The 17,755-nt window shown below is 41.5% G+C and overlaps 1 protein-coding gene across 6 annotated transcripts in view; it reads right to left on the bottom strand.

Annotated features, from left to right (window-relative positions):
• Positions 1 to 17,755, bottom strand: part of LOC117559361 (AP-3 complex subunit beta-2) — a 62,776-nt gene that overhangs the window by 4,563 nt on the left and 40,458 nt on the right. For 4 of the 6 annotated variants that reach the window (XM_034236090.1, XM_034236093.1, XM_034236089.1 and 1 more), the window contains 12 exons: positions 15,907 to 16,083; positions 14,322 to 14,508; positions 13,029 to 13,159; positions 7,949 to 8,063; positions 6,581 to 6,749; positions 6,265 to 6,430; positions 6,038 to 6,125; positions 5,570 to 5,679; positions 3,434 to 3,662; positions 2,849 to 2,933; positions 2,450 to 2,547; positions 196 to 334 (listed from right to left, as the gene is read on the bottom strand). In XM_034236090.1, the coding sequence (XP_034091981.1) occupies positions 196 to 334; positions 2,450 to 2,547; positions 2,849 to 2,933; positions 3,434 to 3,662; positions 5,570 to 5,679; positions 6,038 to 6,125; positions 6,265 to 6,430; positions 6,581 to 6,749; positions 7,949 to 8,063; positions 13,029 to 13,159; positions 14,322 to 14,508; positions 15,907 to 16,083 (1,694 nt within the window). The remainder of the gene's footprint in view (positions 1 to 195; positions 335 to 2,449; positions 2,548 to 2,848; positions 2,934 to 3,433; positions 3,663 to 5,569; positions 5,680 to 6,037; positions 6,126 to 6,264; positions 6,431 to 6,580; positions 6,750 to 7,948; positions 8,064 to 13,028; positions 13,160 to 14,321; positions 14,509 to 15,906; positions 16,084 to 17,755) is intronic. The other 2 variants (XM_034236092.1, XM_034236095.1) reach the window with 1 other exon arrangement.

Genomic DNA, 17,755 nt, shown 5'->3' with positions numbered 1-17,755 from the left:
GACTTCCTCACAGAGCCCCTCCTCCAACACACACGAACGCGCACATGACCAATGAGGGCACGAGATAAGTTTGTGCACAGATGGAAGGCTGACAGGCAGGTAGGCCATCCAGTTACTTTAGCTCTTTATCTCACATCATACAGCACAGATATATTTGGAAGGTTTCCCAGTGTATATTTATTCTGATCTTCTCACCGGCACTCTTTATCGGACCCACAGGGCACTCTGCTGAGGTTGGCGGCGGTGATCACCCTCTGCACGATGGCGTGTTCGTTCCGGCACTTCACGTCCAGCGTTAGCTTCTCCGAGATCTCGTTCATCCCCATCAGCTGACCTGCAGAGGAGCGAGCACGAGTCAGACCGGGAAAAGAGATTTAAAGTCGTTGCTGCTACTTATTATATACCGGTAGCATCAAATGCAAAGCAGTCATTAGTCATAAAGCAATACTTCACAAAGGGCTGCTTGTATTAGTGTGGGGACTCAATACAGTGCTGTTTTATATATAAAGTAACATATATTCTATTCTTTCAGCTACAGACATATACAGTATTATATACAGATACTGTATTCAGGGGTAACACTACAGTGATTTGACTCAATACATCAATGATTACAAAACAATACTGTAACCTATGCACTGATGCTCGCACTGAACACAGTAGAGGGGGAAAAGTGTGAGTTTGTTAATTAAAAAAATTAAAAAGCAAATGAGTTCATGATGTTTGAATGTTGGTAAAAAGTTAGACATATTGCACCAATGCAGTTTCACCTTTGGGGAGTTAAACTATTTTCTGTACTGATTTGCAGGTCAAAAGACATCCAGTTAAAGACTTGAATAAACTGGTTGAAACGTCTTAATTGTTGTTTCGAAAGCATTTGAACGTCTATGTACAGACAGCATAAGTGACTCATCCGTTCAGTCATTTATCAACCACATATTATTTTAAACAAAGAATATTTCGTTTACTTTTCAACAAAATGTTGGCTTCTGACCTGCAAGATCACAAACAAAACTGTATAACACAAATATCCCAACATGGTCAGTGGTCATCAGCAGCTTGAAACATGAACCAGCCGGGTGTTCATTCTTTCACACCCCTTGTAGCACTTTGGGATTACTTTTAGCGATGAAAGGTGCTTTAGAAATACAATTTATTATTATTATAATAATTGTTCCCGCGGTGCTTTAAAAGTGAATCAGGATCAGTGAACAGATGAGCATTTCCATTCCCGGTGCAGCAGAGCGTGAGCGGCCTTTAATCAGATGCAGTTAGCACAGGTGAGTCTGATAACCAAGGCAGGAGGGAGGAGGGGGAGAAGTGGGGGAGGTGAGGGTCTGTGTGAGGTTAGCTGAGAGGCAGGTGGGAAAATCAAATCTATGAACTTACCAAGTAAAAGATTCTCTATGGGGACAGTATGAAGAGGGAGACACCGTGGACATGACACATGTTTAAAGAGTCACTACGGGTTTGTGAGCTGTAAAACGTTCATAACTCTGCACTATATTCACATAACTTACACTTTAACTCACTGCAACTACATTTAAAAAGTGCAAAATTGTCTAATGTACTGTAGTATCCTGTCTGTCTGTCTGTCTGTCTGTCTGTCTGTCTCTCTCTCTGTCTGTGTCTCTCTCTGTCTGTCTGTCTGTCTGTCTGTCTGTCTGTCTGTCTGTCTGTCTGTCTGTCTGTCCGTCCGTCTGTCCGTCTGTCCGTCTGTCTGTCCGTCTGTCCGTCTGTCCGTCTGTCCGTCTGTCCGTCTGTCCGTCTGTCTGCCTGTCTGTCTGTCTGTCTGTCCGTCTGCCTGTCTGTCTGTCTGTCTGTCCGTCTGTCCGTCTGTCCGTCTGTCCGTCTATCTGTCTGTCTGTCCGTCTGTCCGTCTGTCTGTCTGTCCGTCTGTCCGTCTGTCCGTCTGTCTGTCCGTCTGTCCGTCTGTCCGTCTGTCTGTCTGTCTGTCTGTCTGTCCGTCTGTCCGTCTGTCTGTCCGTCTGTCCGTCTGCCTGTCTGTCTGTCCGTCTGTCTGGGAAATGAACACAAAACTACAGAAACATGCTGCTAACTGTCGTCTGTTGCTGCTCTACTAAACAATTAGTACTGTATGGATCGGAAAAACAATGCTGGTGTATTTAAATAAAACATTTATGATCTGTCCCAAAACCCACACAAATGGACTTGTTTCATATTCTGTAGTTAGCGTATATGACCAATATATGAAATTGTGGGGGAAATGGACTACATACACTATATGTGCTAATGAATCTTTTAGCCTGAGAATATCAAAGAAGATAAACATGCAGAAAGAAAAATGAAATATGACACATCACTTGTACCCAGTTCAGATATTCAGTAGTAACTTCCCACTTTGAAATACTAGTTTGAATGTGATGGCCATAAAGTCAGAGGTTTTATATTCCTTAATATAGTACCTTTATGAAGTTGAATCACTCACCTTGCTCCTTTTTAAACTCGTTCTCCGTCAGGAAGACGGGTCTCATCAACTCCCCGACCGGAGGCTGGATCGACACGAAGAACTTCCTGCGGTGGGTGCTGACAAATAAGAGACAAAAACAAATGCATTTAAACATATATTTTCTAAAATGACAACTAATGCTTGCTTTACTTTATTTCTCAGTGTAGTACACACATACTGGTAGGAGGACATATTGAAATAATCCTGAGTCTAAAACAGTTTTACTTCCAGGCTCATGCAAAGCTAACCATTTTTACAATTACAAAACAGAGTCATATATTAACAGCATCAGTTTTGTGCCTGTTTTCACCCAGTACTACGAGACCATGAAGGACCCACAGAATCATGAGGGAAGTTAAGAAACAGAACCCGTCTCACCACAGCTGGAAGTTTGCAGCTTGTGTTGAGTCACAGAAATCGATGCCCATCACAGCTGAGGCCGTCTCACCTGCCGGCAGCAGCTCTGTACACAACACAAACAAAAACACACAAACAAATAAAACAACATCATCTTTTAGTTAGTAATTGCTGAATAACAGACAGAGGAAATATTTGCTGTCAGCATGGATACGACAACATGCTTGACAATTTTTACTGAAGGGTTTTCTTCTGCATTTTTTTTATTTTAAAAGTAGGACTTTGGTTGAATTTCCACAATTTCTGTGATTCCCTGGTTTGTTTTCTAGAACGATTATCCAATTTGATTTGCAGACAAAAATGAAAACTATAAACATGTGTTTTTGGTGATCGCTAGATATTACCGTAGCACCACCTTTAACCTGCACATATATCCCTACTGTAAGGCTCCATCCTCACATATTGTTTATTCCACCTAACATTTACTGGCTGCTTCTGAAACTGCTCCTATGTTGTTGTTTTTGTAGTAAGAGCAAAGGTCATCCTGGTTTCCTTTTTCGATTACATGAAAATAAGAAATTCAGTTCCCACCAAACCATGACTCACCGATCTCAGTGAACTCGTTGACCCTCATCCCGCTCTGCAGCTTCACGTCCTCCATGTGCAGGTTCTTGGTGTCCGACGTGGCGTTGTTGGTGAACTGCATCTGCACCGACACCATGTTGGCGTCGGGGGGGAACGGCTGGCGGCTGAAGCAGTACTCCACGCACAGACCCTCCCCCGTGATGCGGTGCAGCAGCTCGTAGCTCTTCAGAGCGCTGCAGGGAGAGATGGCCTGAACAAGGGAGGAGACGGAGGAAGGGTTGATGTGTGTTAGCATTTCAGATACATTTTTCACTATTACTGAAGGAAATATCCACTTTAGATATTCACAGAGACGCACTGATTGGTACATTGATTTGTCAAGAAATATATACATTTGTTATTGACTTTTTTTTAACCTTTATTTAACCAGGTGTATTTCCCATTAGGATTCAGATTTATTTTTACAATGAAGTCCTGACTAAGGCAGCAAAAAACAGTTTCAAATAAAAGCGAAAACCACAGACTTCGGTAAAAACAGTTTAAACAAACAAAACAGTTTGTTGTTATTGTGGAGAGACAACAGAGGCCTGTACTACGAAGCTGGTTCAACCTAACCTGGATATGTTAGAGTTAGCCGGTTGGCCTAATCCAAAACATACGCGCTCTCGCTAAACGGTACTACGACGCGGGTTATCAAGTGGATCGCTCAAGCCAGCCGTGTCCTATCTAGTTAGGTGCGCGTTCACATGAAAGGGGTGGTATTTGGAGCATTGGACCAATCACAAACATGGAGAAGCATATTGACAGCACAGCGTCATACTTCCTGAATGAAAAGTCAACTATAATATTAGACATATGAAGAAGTTAAACTTTAAACATCCATGACTTAAACACTTTATCCAGGATCAAAGCCACATAGCTGCACCTGCAAGGTGAATACAGCTGGTAACAGAACAAGTGTTTGAATGCGTACATTAACAGGGTTATGATATCACTGCCCCGTCTAAAACACGATCTGATTTTAATTACATTTGACTCGAGTGTTTCGTCAACTTAATGTGTTGCTTAAAATAATACTTCTGCATACAGTATGTGAATGTGACACTGTGAGTGTTGCACGGCCAGATACGGCTCAGCTGACTCAGATAAGGAAATATATGATACATTATGAAGTGATATGCTGCGGACTGTACTTAATGTCACTCTGATCCGGTTACTTATGTTGTGGCAGATATTTAAGTAAGCTTTCTTAACGCTAATGTTATAATAGTCAGATTGCTCTGAAGATGGAGGTGATATTCTATTAATGTTCACGTTCACACAGTCGGTGATTTTTGCCGGCCGTCTTTCCTGCGACGGCAGCTTTTCTGTATTTCCTTTCTCCTGTAATATGACTTGATCGCTTTAAACTCCGCACACTGAGCTCTGATTGGTCAGCAGGCAGTGCTTTCACTGAGTTGAGCTCTTAGCCTGCAACCTAACCTGGTCCCGACCAGGTTAGCCGCACAGCATAAGTTACCATGGAGATCTAGCCTGCTAAAAAGAGAACCAGCTTCGTAGGACCGGAAACCCCGAGTTTTCCCTGAAGTTAGCCGGCTAAGCGAAAATCCTGCTTCGTAGTATACCCCCCGGGTTGACTGATGCTCTCAGACCTTCATAAATATAAATTGATTATAAACCATGGCTACTATATTATGAATACATTTTCTTGAAGACCGCAAATAATTAAAAAGCAGTATGAAATCACCATAGTACGAGCGTTTTCTGTCAAATGTTTTTTTGAAAGCCACGAGTCATATGAAGATATTATTTATGTGTATTTTTGTGTGTGCCACTGACAGAGGAAATTATTTCAATGTTATATGCGCTAAAGTATAAAACCTAATTGTTAAATACTCTAAACATATTCCCATAATATCACCACTAGAGGGACAGGGACATGGAAGTAAGAGATAAGGAATACAATTTAAGGCCATTTTTGTGTAAAATTATATCAAATTAGACGTTATTGTCCTTGCAATAGGGACGTACAAGTATTTAGACAACAAAATATTATTGAGCATTTACAAGTAAGTTGCTTTGGATAAAAGCTTCAGCCAAATGCAATGTAATGTAAATATAGTACCTAGGAGGACGAGAGAAGCATGAAGGACTTACCGCCGGAGAGAGGACGGCATCGGACAGAGACAGTCCCTCCAGGTCGTTCACCAGGCTGCTGGACAGGAAGCTGTTCAGGGGCGTGACTTGAGGAGAGGGGGTGGGTTCAACTGCGAAAAAAGAGACAGGAGAGTATGACTTATAAACAAGGATGTACAAAAGTTTACACCTCACGGAATTCACCTATTTTTTATTTCATACATATAGCACACACATCTGTCTTTTACCTCAGAAAACCCGACAGGATCATTGCCAAGAACTACGTTGCAATTATTGTGATTATGATGAAAAAGCCTTTGAATGATTTTAATCGTATTTCTTGCATTACTTGATCCTGTAAGTTTGAGAAACACTTCCATACTTTACAACAAACTTGTCCACTGACTGTGCCTCCCTGAATTGAGCACTCATACATTGAATTACATTCCCTTTGAGAGTAGACATTTTACAGGAGGTGAAAGTACTCACAGTCATCGAGGTCGAGCAGAGACATTTCCTTCTTCTCCTTCTTGCACTCTTTCTTGACCGGCTTAGGGGGAGGTTTGGTTTCAGCTGCCTGGAAGAGGAGAAAAGAAAATATAGATTTTCAAGTGACTGTGCTAAGTCTAAATACAGGAGTATTTCTTCTATACTTCAACGAGTGTTTTAAAGATGATGTCAAATGTATTTATCATTTTAGGTTGTTTTTTCTTTACCTTTTTCTTCTTTTTGACTTCCGCCTCAGACTCCGAGTCTTCAGACTCTGATTGGCTGCTTTCAGACTCGCTCTCCTCCTCATCATCAGATTCAGACTCCGAGACGCTCTTACGCAGTTTATTCTTCCTCTCGTGCTTCCTCACTTCCTCTTCACTGCTCTGCTCGCTGGAAAGGAAAGCAAAGGTCAGTCAGAGTCCTGGAGTTATTATGTAAGGGGATGAGACAAATCATTAAGATAAAAAGATCTAAAACAAGTCATATCTTAACTTTTTTCAGTTTAGGACAAAACACTAGGAAAACAGAAGCATGTTCTACCTTTCGCTCACTTGCACAGGCTTCTTCAATTCTATCTTTTTCTTCTTCTTCTTGTCCTTTTCCTCCTCCTCCTCAGACTCGGAGCCTTCCTCGCTCTCCTCGCTCTCTGACCCCGAGCCGCTCTCCTCCAAGCCGCTGCCGCTCTCCGAGCCGCTGGCTGAGTCCGACTCTGCAGGGAGAACAATGTTCTTTAAATTTGAATATTTTAAACATAAGAGGATTAGAGTAATAGTACGACTAGAGCTCCCAGGATTAGCCAACTAATTGTTTAGTTAAAGGTAGGGTAGGTAAGAATTGAGAAACCAGCTCGAGTGTGCTAGAATTTGAAAGTACACAACCGAAGAATATCTGCCCCTTCCTTCAGACTTTCTCACAGAGCCCCTCCTCCAACACACACGAACGCGCACATGACCAATGAGGGCACGAGATAAGTTTGTGCCCAGATGGAAGGCTGACAGGCAGGTAGGCCATCCAGTTACTTTAGCCGGGCCGGCTCAGATGATTGGTCGTGCTTTTTACAGCGCCACGGCTTCCACAGATGACATTTTTGTATATATTTATTGTCAAAGCATTTAATGTATTCATTGCTATCGGGATGTTAAGAGCATTCTATGGAATATGACAACAAGTGTTTCTGAAGTGAATTACCTACCCCACCTTTAAGGAACGGAGACATATTTCTAAACTAATTTGATAATAGATTTGAGAATTTGGTCCTGTGAAATTGGCAGAAATGTCTGAATTCAGCATCTCAAATATGAAGATTTCCGCTTTAAAAAAAAATCTATAATATTGAACTGAATATCTTTAGGACAGAACAAGATATTAAAATATATCATCATGGAGATTTTTCACAGTTACTTTACATTGTATAGATTTTAAAGAGGCCCTATTATGCTTTTTGGGGTTTTCTCTTTCCTGTAGTGAGTTATATATGTTTATGTCTTTGTCACACACTCTGCCTACATTGGACTTTGTTTACTTCCGTAACAAATGACATCACTATGATACACTTTTGCTTCTATTGGCTAGCACTCCAACACACTGTACATGATAGGCTAAGGGGCGGGACATCTCTAACCAGTTGACCAATCACAACAGAGCCGACCAGCTAACCAATCAGAGCAGACTGGGCTCTGGTTTGAGACAGAGGGTGAAAAGAGATGCTGCAGCACAGGCAGTATGAGAAAAATAAAGAGCTTTTTGAACATTAAAGCATGGAGACATGTCACAGTAGAGACACTAAATACAAATGTGAACCTGGAAATAAGCATAATATGCCCTCTTTAAAAGTAAGGGCAGAATGATCAATAATAAGAATGCATTTTTAGTCGCTTCCTTGGCACCAATTCAGCCCCTTAAAGTTACCGCTGTCCGCTGACTCCGTGGGCCCGGACTCTCCATCTGAGTCGGAGTAGAACGGCTTGTCCACTTTCTTCTCCTTCCTCTTCTCCCGGCTGCTGCATTTGGTCCATTCAGGCACCTGTCAGAGAGGCAGAGTGCAGACAGTCAGCGCCTCCAGCTCGCCTCGTGATAAACCCCTCAGACAGAAGCAGAGACGAGGCAGATATCAGCAACGTGGCCATGAAGGCCTCGATAAAGCAGCCCTCAGATCTGCCTTTAGATCTGAGACCAAAAACAGTGCAGACAGTTTAATGCTGTGCACAGATGGACGTTAACACCGGGCGATACCTTCATGACCACTTGCAGAAATGGGTTTCTTTTAATACAGGGAGCAGTTCCATTAAGAGAAGTGATGTCTTTGAGGAGAAATGACCTTCCTCCCACACTTTAAACAAGAAGAAAATCCTGCTCTTTCTGCGACCAAACTCATTAACTGAAGCCATCAGCTAATGAGAGTGGACATCTCCCAAACACCATTTAAAACCCACACGGCTGCTAATGCATCTCGACGTGTCACTTCCAGCTAAAAGAATCACTTCTTTAATGGCAGAGACCGAGGAAGAGGGGGCTGTGTTTGAGATAGCTTTGGCTGAGCTAAGCACAGAACAGCGTCTACATTAGGCGGGGGGGAAGGGTGTCAAAAAGCACTCGGGTTTTGCCGCTAAATGGAAGGAGGCGGGCTCTTTTACCGCTCACTGACTCACACTCGTTAATGTTGTGACTCTTTCAAGCAGCGTAAACACCTGGTAGATGTAAACAGAAAAAGATTGGAATGAGGTGAGAAAAGGAAGGAAAGAGGTTTGTTTTTTAGAGAAAAATAGTCAGGAAAAACAGAAAAGGTCTAAAAAAAAGAAGACGTGTGAGAACAGTTTGTCTGATATCAGAGACAAATGTAACCCTTAATCTCATTACAGTATTTACCACCAAGTGAATTATTTTTTCTGGTCAAATCAACGCACTCCAATATAACTGTGTTACTTATAAAGAAAAAGTCAACATTAACATTCACTACCTACTTCTAAATCAAGCAAAAACACGACAATGCATTATTCAATGTGTTAATCAGTGACAAAGCAGGATGTTGTAGTGGCATGGATTTAAATGAACTAAATGAGGAGATGGAAGAGGAGGGGGAAAGCAGGAATCTGAATCACAACACTCAGTTTCACACAAACAACATTTGTGACACATCCACAAAACGTGTCACAAATGTCACGGAAGACAATTTAGTTAAAACAAATTAAAGTCAGTGGTCCGCTAGCTAGTGTAAAATCTCTGGGGGGGGTGAAGTGTCTTGCCCAGGGACACAACGACATGCTGACTGCAGCAGGGTTTGAACCAGTGGTCCCCTGATCTGAACACCAACGCACTAGACCACTGCGCCACATGTCTCCCTTTTATCCAATTGCTTTTCTATTTTTTTAAAAACATTAACAGATGAAGCTTGCTAAGTTGCCATTGGACTTCAGGAGGTTAAAACCTTCTAATCATTTGAACATGTATGAACAATATCCCTCCGATGATTTGGATCTACTCCAAAATGTTGTATCATCTTTGTCCAAAGCTAAACCCTTCTACCAAGTTTCATGATAATCAGGTCAGTAGTTTGTCTGTAACCCTGGTGACACTCTGGGTGTTTCTCAATGTTGAGTACGCTTGCTTGGTAGCACATGTCTTCTGAGTCACTTGCTTCAGAAGCGAGGCAAGAATCCTTCCTGGCATTCGGAAAACGAAGAGTGGAACAGGCTAGCAAGTGTGCAGGTGTGCGTCATATGAGAGGCCCCGCCTTACATTTTCCACCACAGATTTGGGGAAATTGGTCCGTGCGCAAAGCATTGTGGGGATTTTAAGGACGCGAAGTGTACCCATGTGCAGCCTCGAAATGTCTCCTAACGAAGTACGCCAGGCTCGGTAGAATTCCAAGTATGCCGAACAGTCCTTCGGCGGCACTCGATGAGGTAGTATACTTGAAATAGTGGCTCTGGAGCAGCCTTACTCGACATTGAGAAACACCCACAGACAAATAAACACACAATAAACATAGGCTGCTTTGCACAAGTTGTTATAACTAAGTAGGAAGACCTTGGGAGGACATGGTTTTGCCAACTGCAATTTTCAAGTCTTGAAAGCACTTAAATAATGAATATAAGGGGAAAGATTGAACAAATAGACAACTTAGCAAAGGTCATCCTTGATGAAGACAATGGAAAGTGGTCAAAAGCTCCAGAACATCAAAGTAATGTAACCTTTCAAAGATCCAACTGTCTAACCCTTCTTTGATTTGCTTCTACTATCAACTCTGAATCCTTAAAGCGAATCAATTATGATTTAGTTTCTTCCAGTTAACCTCTTTACCCCTGGGATAATGACGACTGTCTCTCTAAATATCATTCAGCAGTGACTCAGCAGCACTGAAGGGAAAACTCTCACTAATCCTTTCAGTTCGACCATCATCAGTTTCTACATTCTAGTGAAATAAGTGATGATGAGAGTCTATAAGAGGAAAGAGAGAGCAGTCATCAAAACAAACACCACCGCACTCCCAAACTGAGGGGGGGGGGGGGGGGCACCTCTCTCCGTTCTCCTAGCAAGCCGATCCTCCCCTCGCCGGTGGTGAAGACCTCCTCTGTCTGCGGAGACGTTTGATAGGCAGAGGGACAGCAGGGGGGCAATGGGAGACTTTGTATATTAAACATCACTGCTGACCATTTCTTCAAAGCATTATTTTTACGGTTTTGGACTGAATCAGTTTTTTAGTAGTGGTCTATAATTTTTCTTTAAATTGTAAAACACTTACAACTGAGATTCCAAAGTGTTTAATTATTCCTTTTTCAACACCACAAATGTTGAATCAAGTAGTAATGTATTTCTTACACTGCACTGTAACTTGTATTCTTGTATTTTATACTTCTTAGTTTGAATGTTCCTAAATGACTTGTGCTGTGGTCCATGTTGATGTGTGAGTTGTACATCTTCTGTTGATGTCAGGAACTAATGTAATGATCCCTGCCAGATCACAATAAAAGGTCAAATTGGGGTATGGCCTTCCCAACTTAGTTGCAGTAATGCGGAAGGTTTCTTTGTGAAAATCTCCCACAGTTTTTGATTGAATTACTACCTTTGGGCCATCGATTGTTTATCATTCATTTAAAAACACTTACAACTGGCAAAGATTTGAGATCTGCTTGAAATCCAAATATGGCATTTTTGTATGTCACTTGTATTCTCTCTCCATCATTAATATTTGTATTATTTACTATTATTTGTTATTTATTTTTGTCTTGTTTTCTGCGGCAGAACATCTTTATTAAGGCTGCTCAATTAATCGTATTTTAATCACAATTACGATTTTGGCTTGCAACGATTATGAAAACAACGTAATCGAAATAAAACTTTTTTTTTTTTTTTTTTTCAGTTGAATTATACGTAAAGTTCAAGGTAATCAACTGTTAAAAACATACTGTTCAATAAATGGATGTTTTCAAAGTAAATGGATAATCGTTTTTAATAATCATGATATCAATTATTGACCCAAATAATGGAGATTAAGATTTTTGCCATAATCGAGCAGCCCTAATCTTTATTACTTTTTCTTTGGTTTTTTTAGCCCTGGAGTGGTACTCTGTTACTGGTTGTCTAATACTTGAAACCTATTCAGGATTGTATTGATACAGCTGGAAAAACTGAACATGTGAATGTGACTGAAAGATATATTGTACTGTATTATTGTCTGAAACTAAAAAGACGTGGCATTTTGAATGCATTTGACTCCTCTGGATGTTATTTAACGCTACAGCTGGAGCAAACTGATTGTCCTCTAAAACTTGGGAACCATAGCTGTGATGGTAGTTTATCTGCCATGTTTTTCTGGTTTTAAAACTCAATAAAGGGGCTGTATAGAGCCTTGCTAACTTAGTTGAAGTTACAGTTACATGTTGTCAGAAAATCAGCTTTAAGTTCCCAAAACTGATCCAGCTCTCAACGGCAGTGATGGAGCACTGTGTCTGCCTGGAATCAATTAATGATTCAAATGCTTTGGAAAATGGTCAACAGTAAAGCAACTTATTTACGTATTCAGCTAAAAGCCTCCTTTTCAGTGCTTTAAACACTGAGGTATGAAACATAAAGTGTTAGAATAAAAATCAACACTATAATCACAATACTTCACAAATACAGTATGATGACACAATCAAGACTTGAGGTCACTCCTGGAGCTCAAAATCAAGTGGGTTTTATGAGTGTTGATTTTGACAAAAGAGTGACACGCTCAAGTTTTGATTTGACGTCTTCATTTAAATCACATAGTTGGTTATGAGCCGATGGCACATGGAGTGAATGGGATGGAGAAGAAGAGGAGGGACTTTGGTGAGATTGGATGACTTTTTACATTCAGAATTAAATTTAAAAGGTTCAACTTCAAACTGTGGGGAGTAATTATTAAAAACATGGATGCAAAATAACATATAAGTAGCCCCTTTGTTAAAGTATGACTGTAGGTGCCGGCCCTCCGTAAGTGAACCTCTAGCCCAAAATTAAAGTGGTTTGCTTTCATTTTGAAACCGATCTGTTGTTTGATTTTTCCTCCTAAATCTGTTCCCTTCTCATGTGCTATTGGCTCAAACATTGGTGAGAAATCACCCGGACGGGGCGACGGAGCTGCTGCTGAAACAGAAGCCAGTGCCGCAGAGAGGGCGCCCGTGTTTTCAGAGTGAATCAGAAGTTTTTAAATAGAAAGTGTAATCCTCTTTTCTCCTCTGTGACTCATTCTCCTCCATGGAGGGTGGTGAGAGGCAGCGTTTGGAGATAAATGACCAAAATGATGCACGTTACTGATGAGCTGTTAATGCTAATGAGCTGTAAGTGGATGAATGGTGATGAATGTTATATTGGAGTAAATGTAGTATTGGATCTGAGGCTCTGCGCGGCCCCCTCTGAGGCACTGCTCTGGGGCAGGAGCAGCCCTCGCTCCCCTCCACTTTGTGGCCCCCTGGAGAGCCCAGAGGACCCCTGTGTCTCTGTAAGTTACTGTTCCCACTGCACGCACAGAATCCTTCACCTCCACGTTGCGCACGCAGGGGTCTGGGGCGGCTTCGGGCCAGTCGGGCAGCTCCTGGTAGCCGCCGGCCTTAGCATTCAGCAGGTGGGACAAAGACCCCAACTGGAAGTGGTCTCGATCTGAAAAAACACAAAACAAAAATCTTAAATGTTAATCTGCACATTTGTAAGGCACTTTGCTAATTTTATTAATATTCTATTGGAAGGATTATTAAATAATTGAAAGAAAAAAAATCCCATAATTTGGGGGGATTAGGTGACTTAACCCTCCTATTGTCTTCGTTCCCCCCCCTTACTTTGGTGTTCGCGGTCAAATTTGACCGGTCCTGTTTTAACTGCTATTACATTAACACAAAAACCATTAATCATCACCAAATTTCATTTAACACCTTTTCAAACTGTACATATTATATCAGACTACTGGTATACATGAACAACTGCAGTAAATATACAAAGAACAGACACTGAACATGTATTGCGTGTGCCAGGTGTGATCCATGTGGGGGGATGGGCACATAAGAGCGGGAAATGTGTCAAATTGTTCTGTGTGTGTTTGTGTGTGTGTGTGTGTGTGTGTGTGTGTGTGTGTGTGTGTGTGTGTGTGTGTGTGTGTGTGTGTGTGTGTGTGTGTGTGTGTGTGTGTGTGTGTGTGTTTTATCTGATCCGGATGGTTACTAATTCCTTTTCTTTATGGCGGTCATTTTTGGCCGGGAACACCATGGTGTTACAAAGTTGACTAAATCATCCAAAATTCAATGAAAGTGGTGATCAGCTATTGTACATGTTCAAATGTCTACTGTGAAGGATATCATAACGCCTTAATGCAATCGAATGTAAAACAAAAAAGTTATGATTGATGAAAGTAGTAAATCGGTCAGATTTGACCCGAAGACAACAGGAGGGTTAACAGAACGTACAATGTCGCAGGGGAGTCAGTATTTTAGCTGGTGGCTGCATTTTGCTAAATATGTATCATTAAATGATATCGAATCAGCTACACTGGATCGTGTTGATACTGAAGAAAACATTAAAACGTGACGATTCTCTGGCAAGTTCTGAATTGTCTTTTTTCAATGATTTCCAAGCAGATACGGAACATGGAAGTTCATTTGAGATGGACATCCTCAGAAAGGGTTGATCACACATCTTAGAAAATGTCATCATGTCTTTTACTAACTCCTGAAGTGTTTAAGGCCATGGTGACCATTTCAAAAGGTGTTCTTAGTGTTAGGAAAACTGAAAATAAAAGATCATAAACAAGGTAAAAATATATTCAGTATACCTTTGAATGGAGACTCGAGGACCGGAGCAGGTTTGATGGCGAGGAAGAGTTTCTTAGCGTACTTGCTGAGCGCTCCGCTCTTCTCGGTCGGCACGATGAGCTGACGAATGAAGCGCGCCCGATCACGGATATCGTAGTTCTGGTCGTACTTGGCCAAGTTGAGGACGTACTGCGTCAACAGTTTGGTCTGAGGAAAGATAATGAAGGACATTACAAACAATTATATTCACCATTTCTAAGTGTGTGCGTGTGTCTGGTTGTGTTTGAGTGCTGTATTGAAGTACAATTTGTATCGTACTTTTTGTTCATTCATATCAGCAAACCTTTGGAAAGCAATACAGTTAAATGTTCAAACTGAAGGCAGACTGAATAAGTAGTACGATTATCAAAAGGCATAACACTTTCTTGGAGAAAAAAACAGCATCATGCCAAATATCTTTCACGTTTTACGTAAAAAGAAGTGACCAAAAAAATAAAAATAAAGATTTAGGGTTAAGACCAAATGCTTCAAATGTGGATGTATCTTTTTAAATTCACCACAGAGAAAACTCAAATAGCAATGGTAATCAGAAAATACATGCTGTCATTACAAACTCTTACCCGATATAACTTATATTTGGGCTTACTTTGAGTAATTTCATGTGCAAAAGTTAAAAAGTATTGTTGATGTTGTTTTAAGTTGAACTAACTTGAATTATAACTTAACTATAATTTGCATTTATCTGCTTAATTAAACTTCTACCCAACTGCAATATAATGAAAAAATAAATTATATTTAGTTTTTTATATTATAGGTTAAGACTCTATTGATTCTCAGGGTAGGTAGGTAGGTAGGTAGGTAGGTAGGTAGGTAGGTAGGTAGGTAGGTAGGTAGGTAGGTAGGTAGGTAGGTAGGTAGGTAGGTAGGTAGGTAGGTAGGTAGGTAGGTAGGTAGGTAGGTAGGTAGGTAGGTAGGTAGGTAGGGTAGGTAGGTAGGTAGGTAGGTAGGTAGGTAGGTAGGTAGGTAGGTAGGTAGGTAGGTAGGTAGGTAGGTAGGTAGGTAAAGGGATAGAGAGGTAGGTAGGTAGGTAGGTAGGTAGGTAAAGGGATAGAGAGGTAGGTAGGTAGGTAGGTAGGTAGGTAGGTAGGTAGGTAGGTAAAGGGATAGAGAGGTAGGTAGGTAGGTAGGTAGGTAGGTAGGTAGGTAGGTAGGTAGGTAGGTAGGTAGGTAGGTAGGTAGGTAGGTAGGTAGGTAGGTAGGTAGGTAAAGGGATAGAGAGGTAGGTAGGTAGGTAGGTAGGTAGGTAGGTAGGTAGGTAGGTAGGTAGGTAGGTAGGTAGGTAGGTAGGTAGGTAGGTAGGTAGGTAGGTAGGTAGGTAGGTAGATAGGTAGGTAGGTAGGTAGGTAGGTAGGTAGGTAGGTAGGTACTATATGTATCCCAATTTGGGAAAAGTTTGCTTTACAGCAGCATAACAAACAAGGCAATGTACATGAGAGAAATTAAGACACCAGAAATAAAAAATCTAAATATTTCTGAAGTAGAAATAAAATAGCATTAAAAGGTTAAAAAATATACGTGTGGAAATACAAATGTCCAGAAACACACCTGTTTGGAGTTTGTGAGATAAAGCTTGGCGGCCAAATTGATGATTTGCAGCTTGACAATGTCTTCTTCGTTGGTGAACGACTTGGCCATCTTCCTCAGGACATCCGGAGCGATCTTGGGAACGTGCTCGCAGTATTCTCCGATCAGCCACAGGATGCTGGCCCGCGCCATCGGCACCTGAGAACAACCACAGATAAAATACATGGTTGTGATTGGTGTAGGAGCCAAAATGCTTGTTTTGCCATTACTTATTATTTCTATTATGGTATTATCTTCATTTCTGTTTGCATCACGTTTGATTCTTATTGTTTATCACTTCCGGCAATTGTCACGTGGGTGTTTTTTGTTGGTATTTACTGTAGGTCACCTGTTGGATGCCGGTTTTGGGATATGACGTAGAGGAGAGGGAGAATGGCTCTGATACTTTCTGTTGACCATGAGGTCTGGAGTTGTATATTGTTTGTTCTTTTGTCTTTATTAAACACCATGGACTATAAATGACTACGGACTCTTATATGGAACGAAGCAAAGAGGAACTTTTAGCCTCTGAGCGGCATAACTCATGGGGAGTTTTTGCCGCTACAATTGGCTTTTGTCAGTGTAAAGTTTAAACCATCGGCACCTGAGAAGAATTGAAGTTAAATTACACCCCATTTACACGGGAGCACAAACGCAAACGGACCGAATTCGTTATCAAAAAAGTCTTCCGTTCACACGCATTCGGCTCATTTAACGTGTCCGTTCACACGAGACCACTGCAGACGCTGTAGTACATATTCCGAGCCTGTAAGTGGCGCTGTAGTTCCGCACGAGACCGCTCGAAAGCGCTGGAGTCGCTGTAGTACATATGCCGGGCCTGTAAGTGACGCGGTACTTCTGCCACAAAATACACCAAAAGCAGCGAAGAAGACCCCCAAGCATGGTTTCCATGGTTGCCCTTCTGTTTATGCCCCGCGGTGGATGTAGCAACATGTAGTTCATGTAATTCTCCATGTCCACTTATTGCTGATGGTTGTGGTAGAGGAGCTGTAGATTTTGCACTAACATCTGTAGCATATGGGCTCAGAACAGTCTCATAATACACACATGCACACAGAAGGATTCACACTTGTATTTCATGATCCGCAAAAGGATTCACACTTGTATTTCCGGATCCACACTTGTGTTTTTCAATGCACACACAAATGTATTCCGTTTCATATACATGTAAATAAAATCCAAATACAGAAAAAAGTTTTACATGTGTATTTTTGATCCTCACATATTTGTTTTCAGTTTAAAACCTCTGCACCTGCAAACACAAACAGCTTTCTGTGCACGGATCGCTGTGCATTCGTGTGTGGGTTTTTTGAGACTCCCCTGACGGTCAGCCGATTCGTACTTGTAATTGTTTCTATCTATAGCCAATCAGATGTCTCCTCAATTCTAAGCCAATCACATGAGCGCGCCCCCACGAGGGTAGATTTATTGCGTTCATGACGTAGCGCTTCATGTACGCATTTTGCGCAGTCCGGAGCTGACAGCTCCATGGAGCTTGCCTGCAGGCGCTACCCTCCACTCTCAGTACAGCGCCACTTTCCGAACAGGAAATGCACGCAAATACAAGCCTTTATATTATTAAGGAAGGTACAGCGCCACTTTCCAAACCATTGATGAATGCTTGTGTACACCGTTTTAAATGTATGTATGTATGGCGAATACAGCTGCTTTATTTATGTCTGTATGAAGTTGTTGTGAGTGTGGAGCAGCTACAGGTTAGCTTAGCCTACTCGATCAGTTAACACGGGGGAGCCCCGCCGGTCATTATCGGCCGATATTCACTCTTAATAGTTTGATCGGTGCTCTCTAT

The sequence above is a fragment of the Gymnodraco acuticeps genome, unplaced genomic scaffold, assembly GCF_902827175.1.
Source record: "Gymnodraco acuticeps unplaced genomic scaffold, fGymAcu1.1, whole genome shotgun sequence".
NCBI lineage: Eukaryota > Metazoa > Chordata > Actinopteri > Perciformes > Bathydraconidae > Gymnodraco > Gymnodraco acuticeps.
Note: the sequence above shows the minus strand (reverse complement) of the source record. Positions and strands in the feature narration are given on the sequence as shown.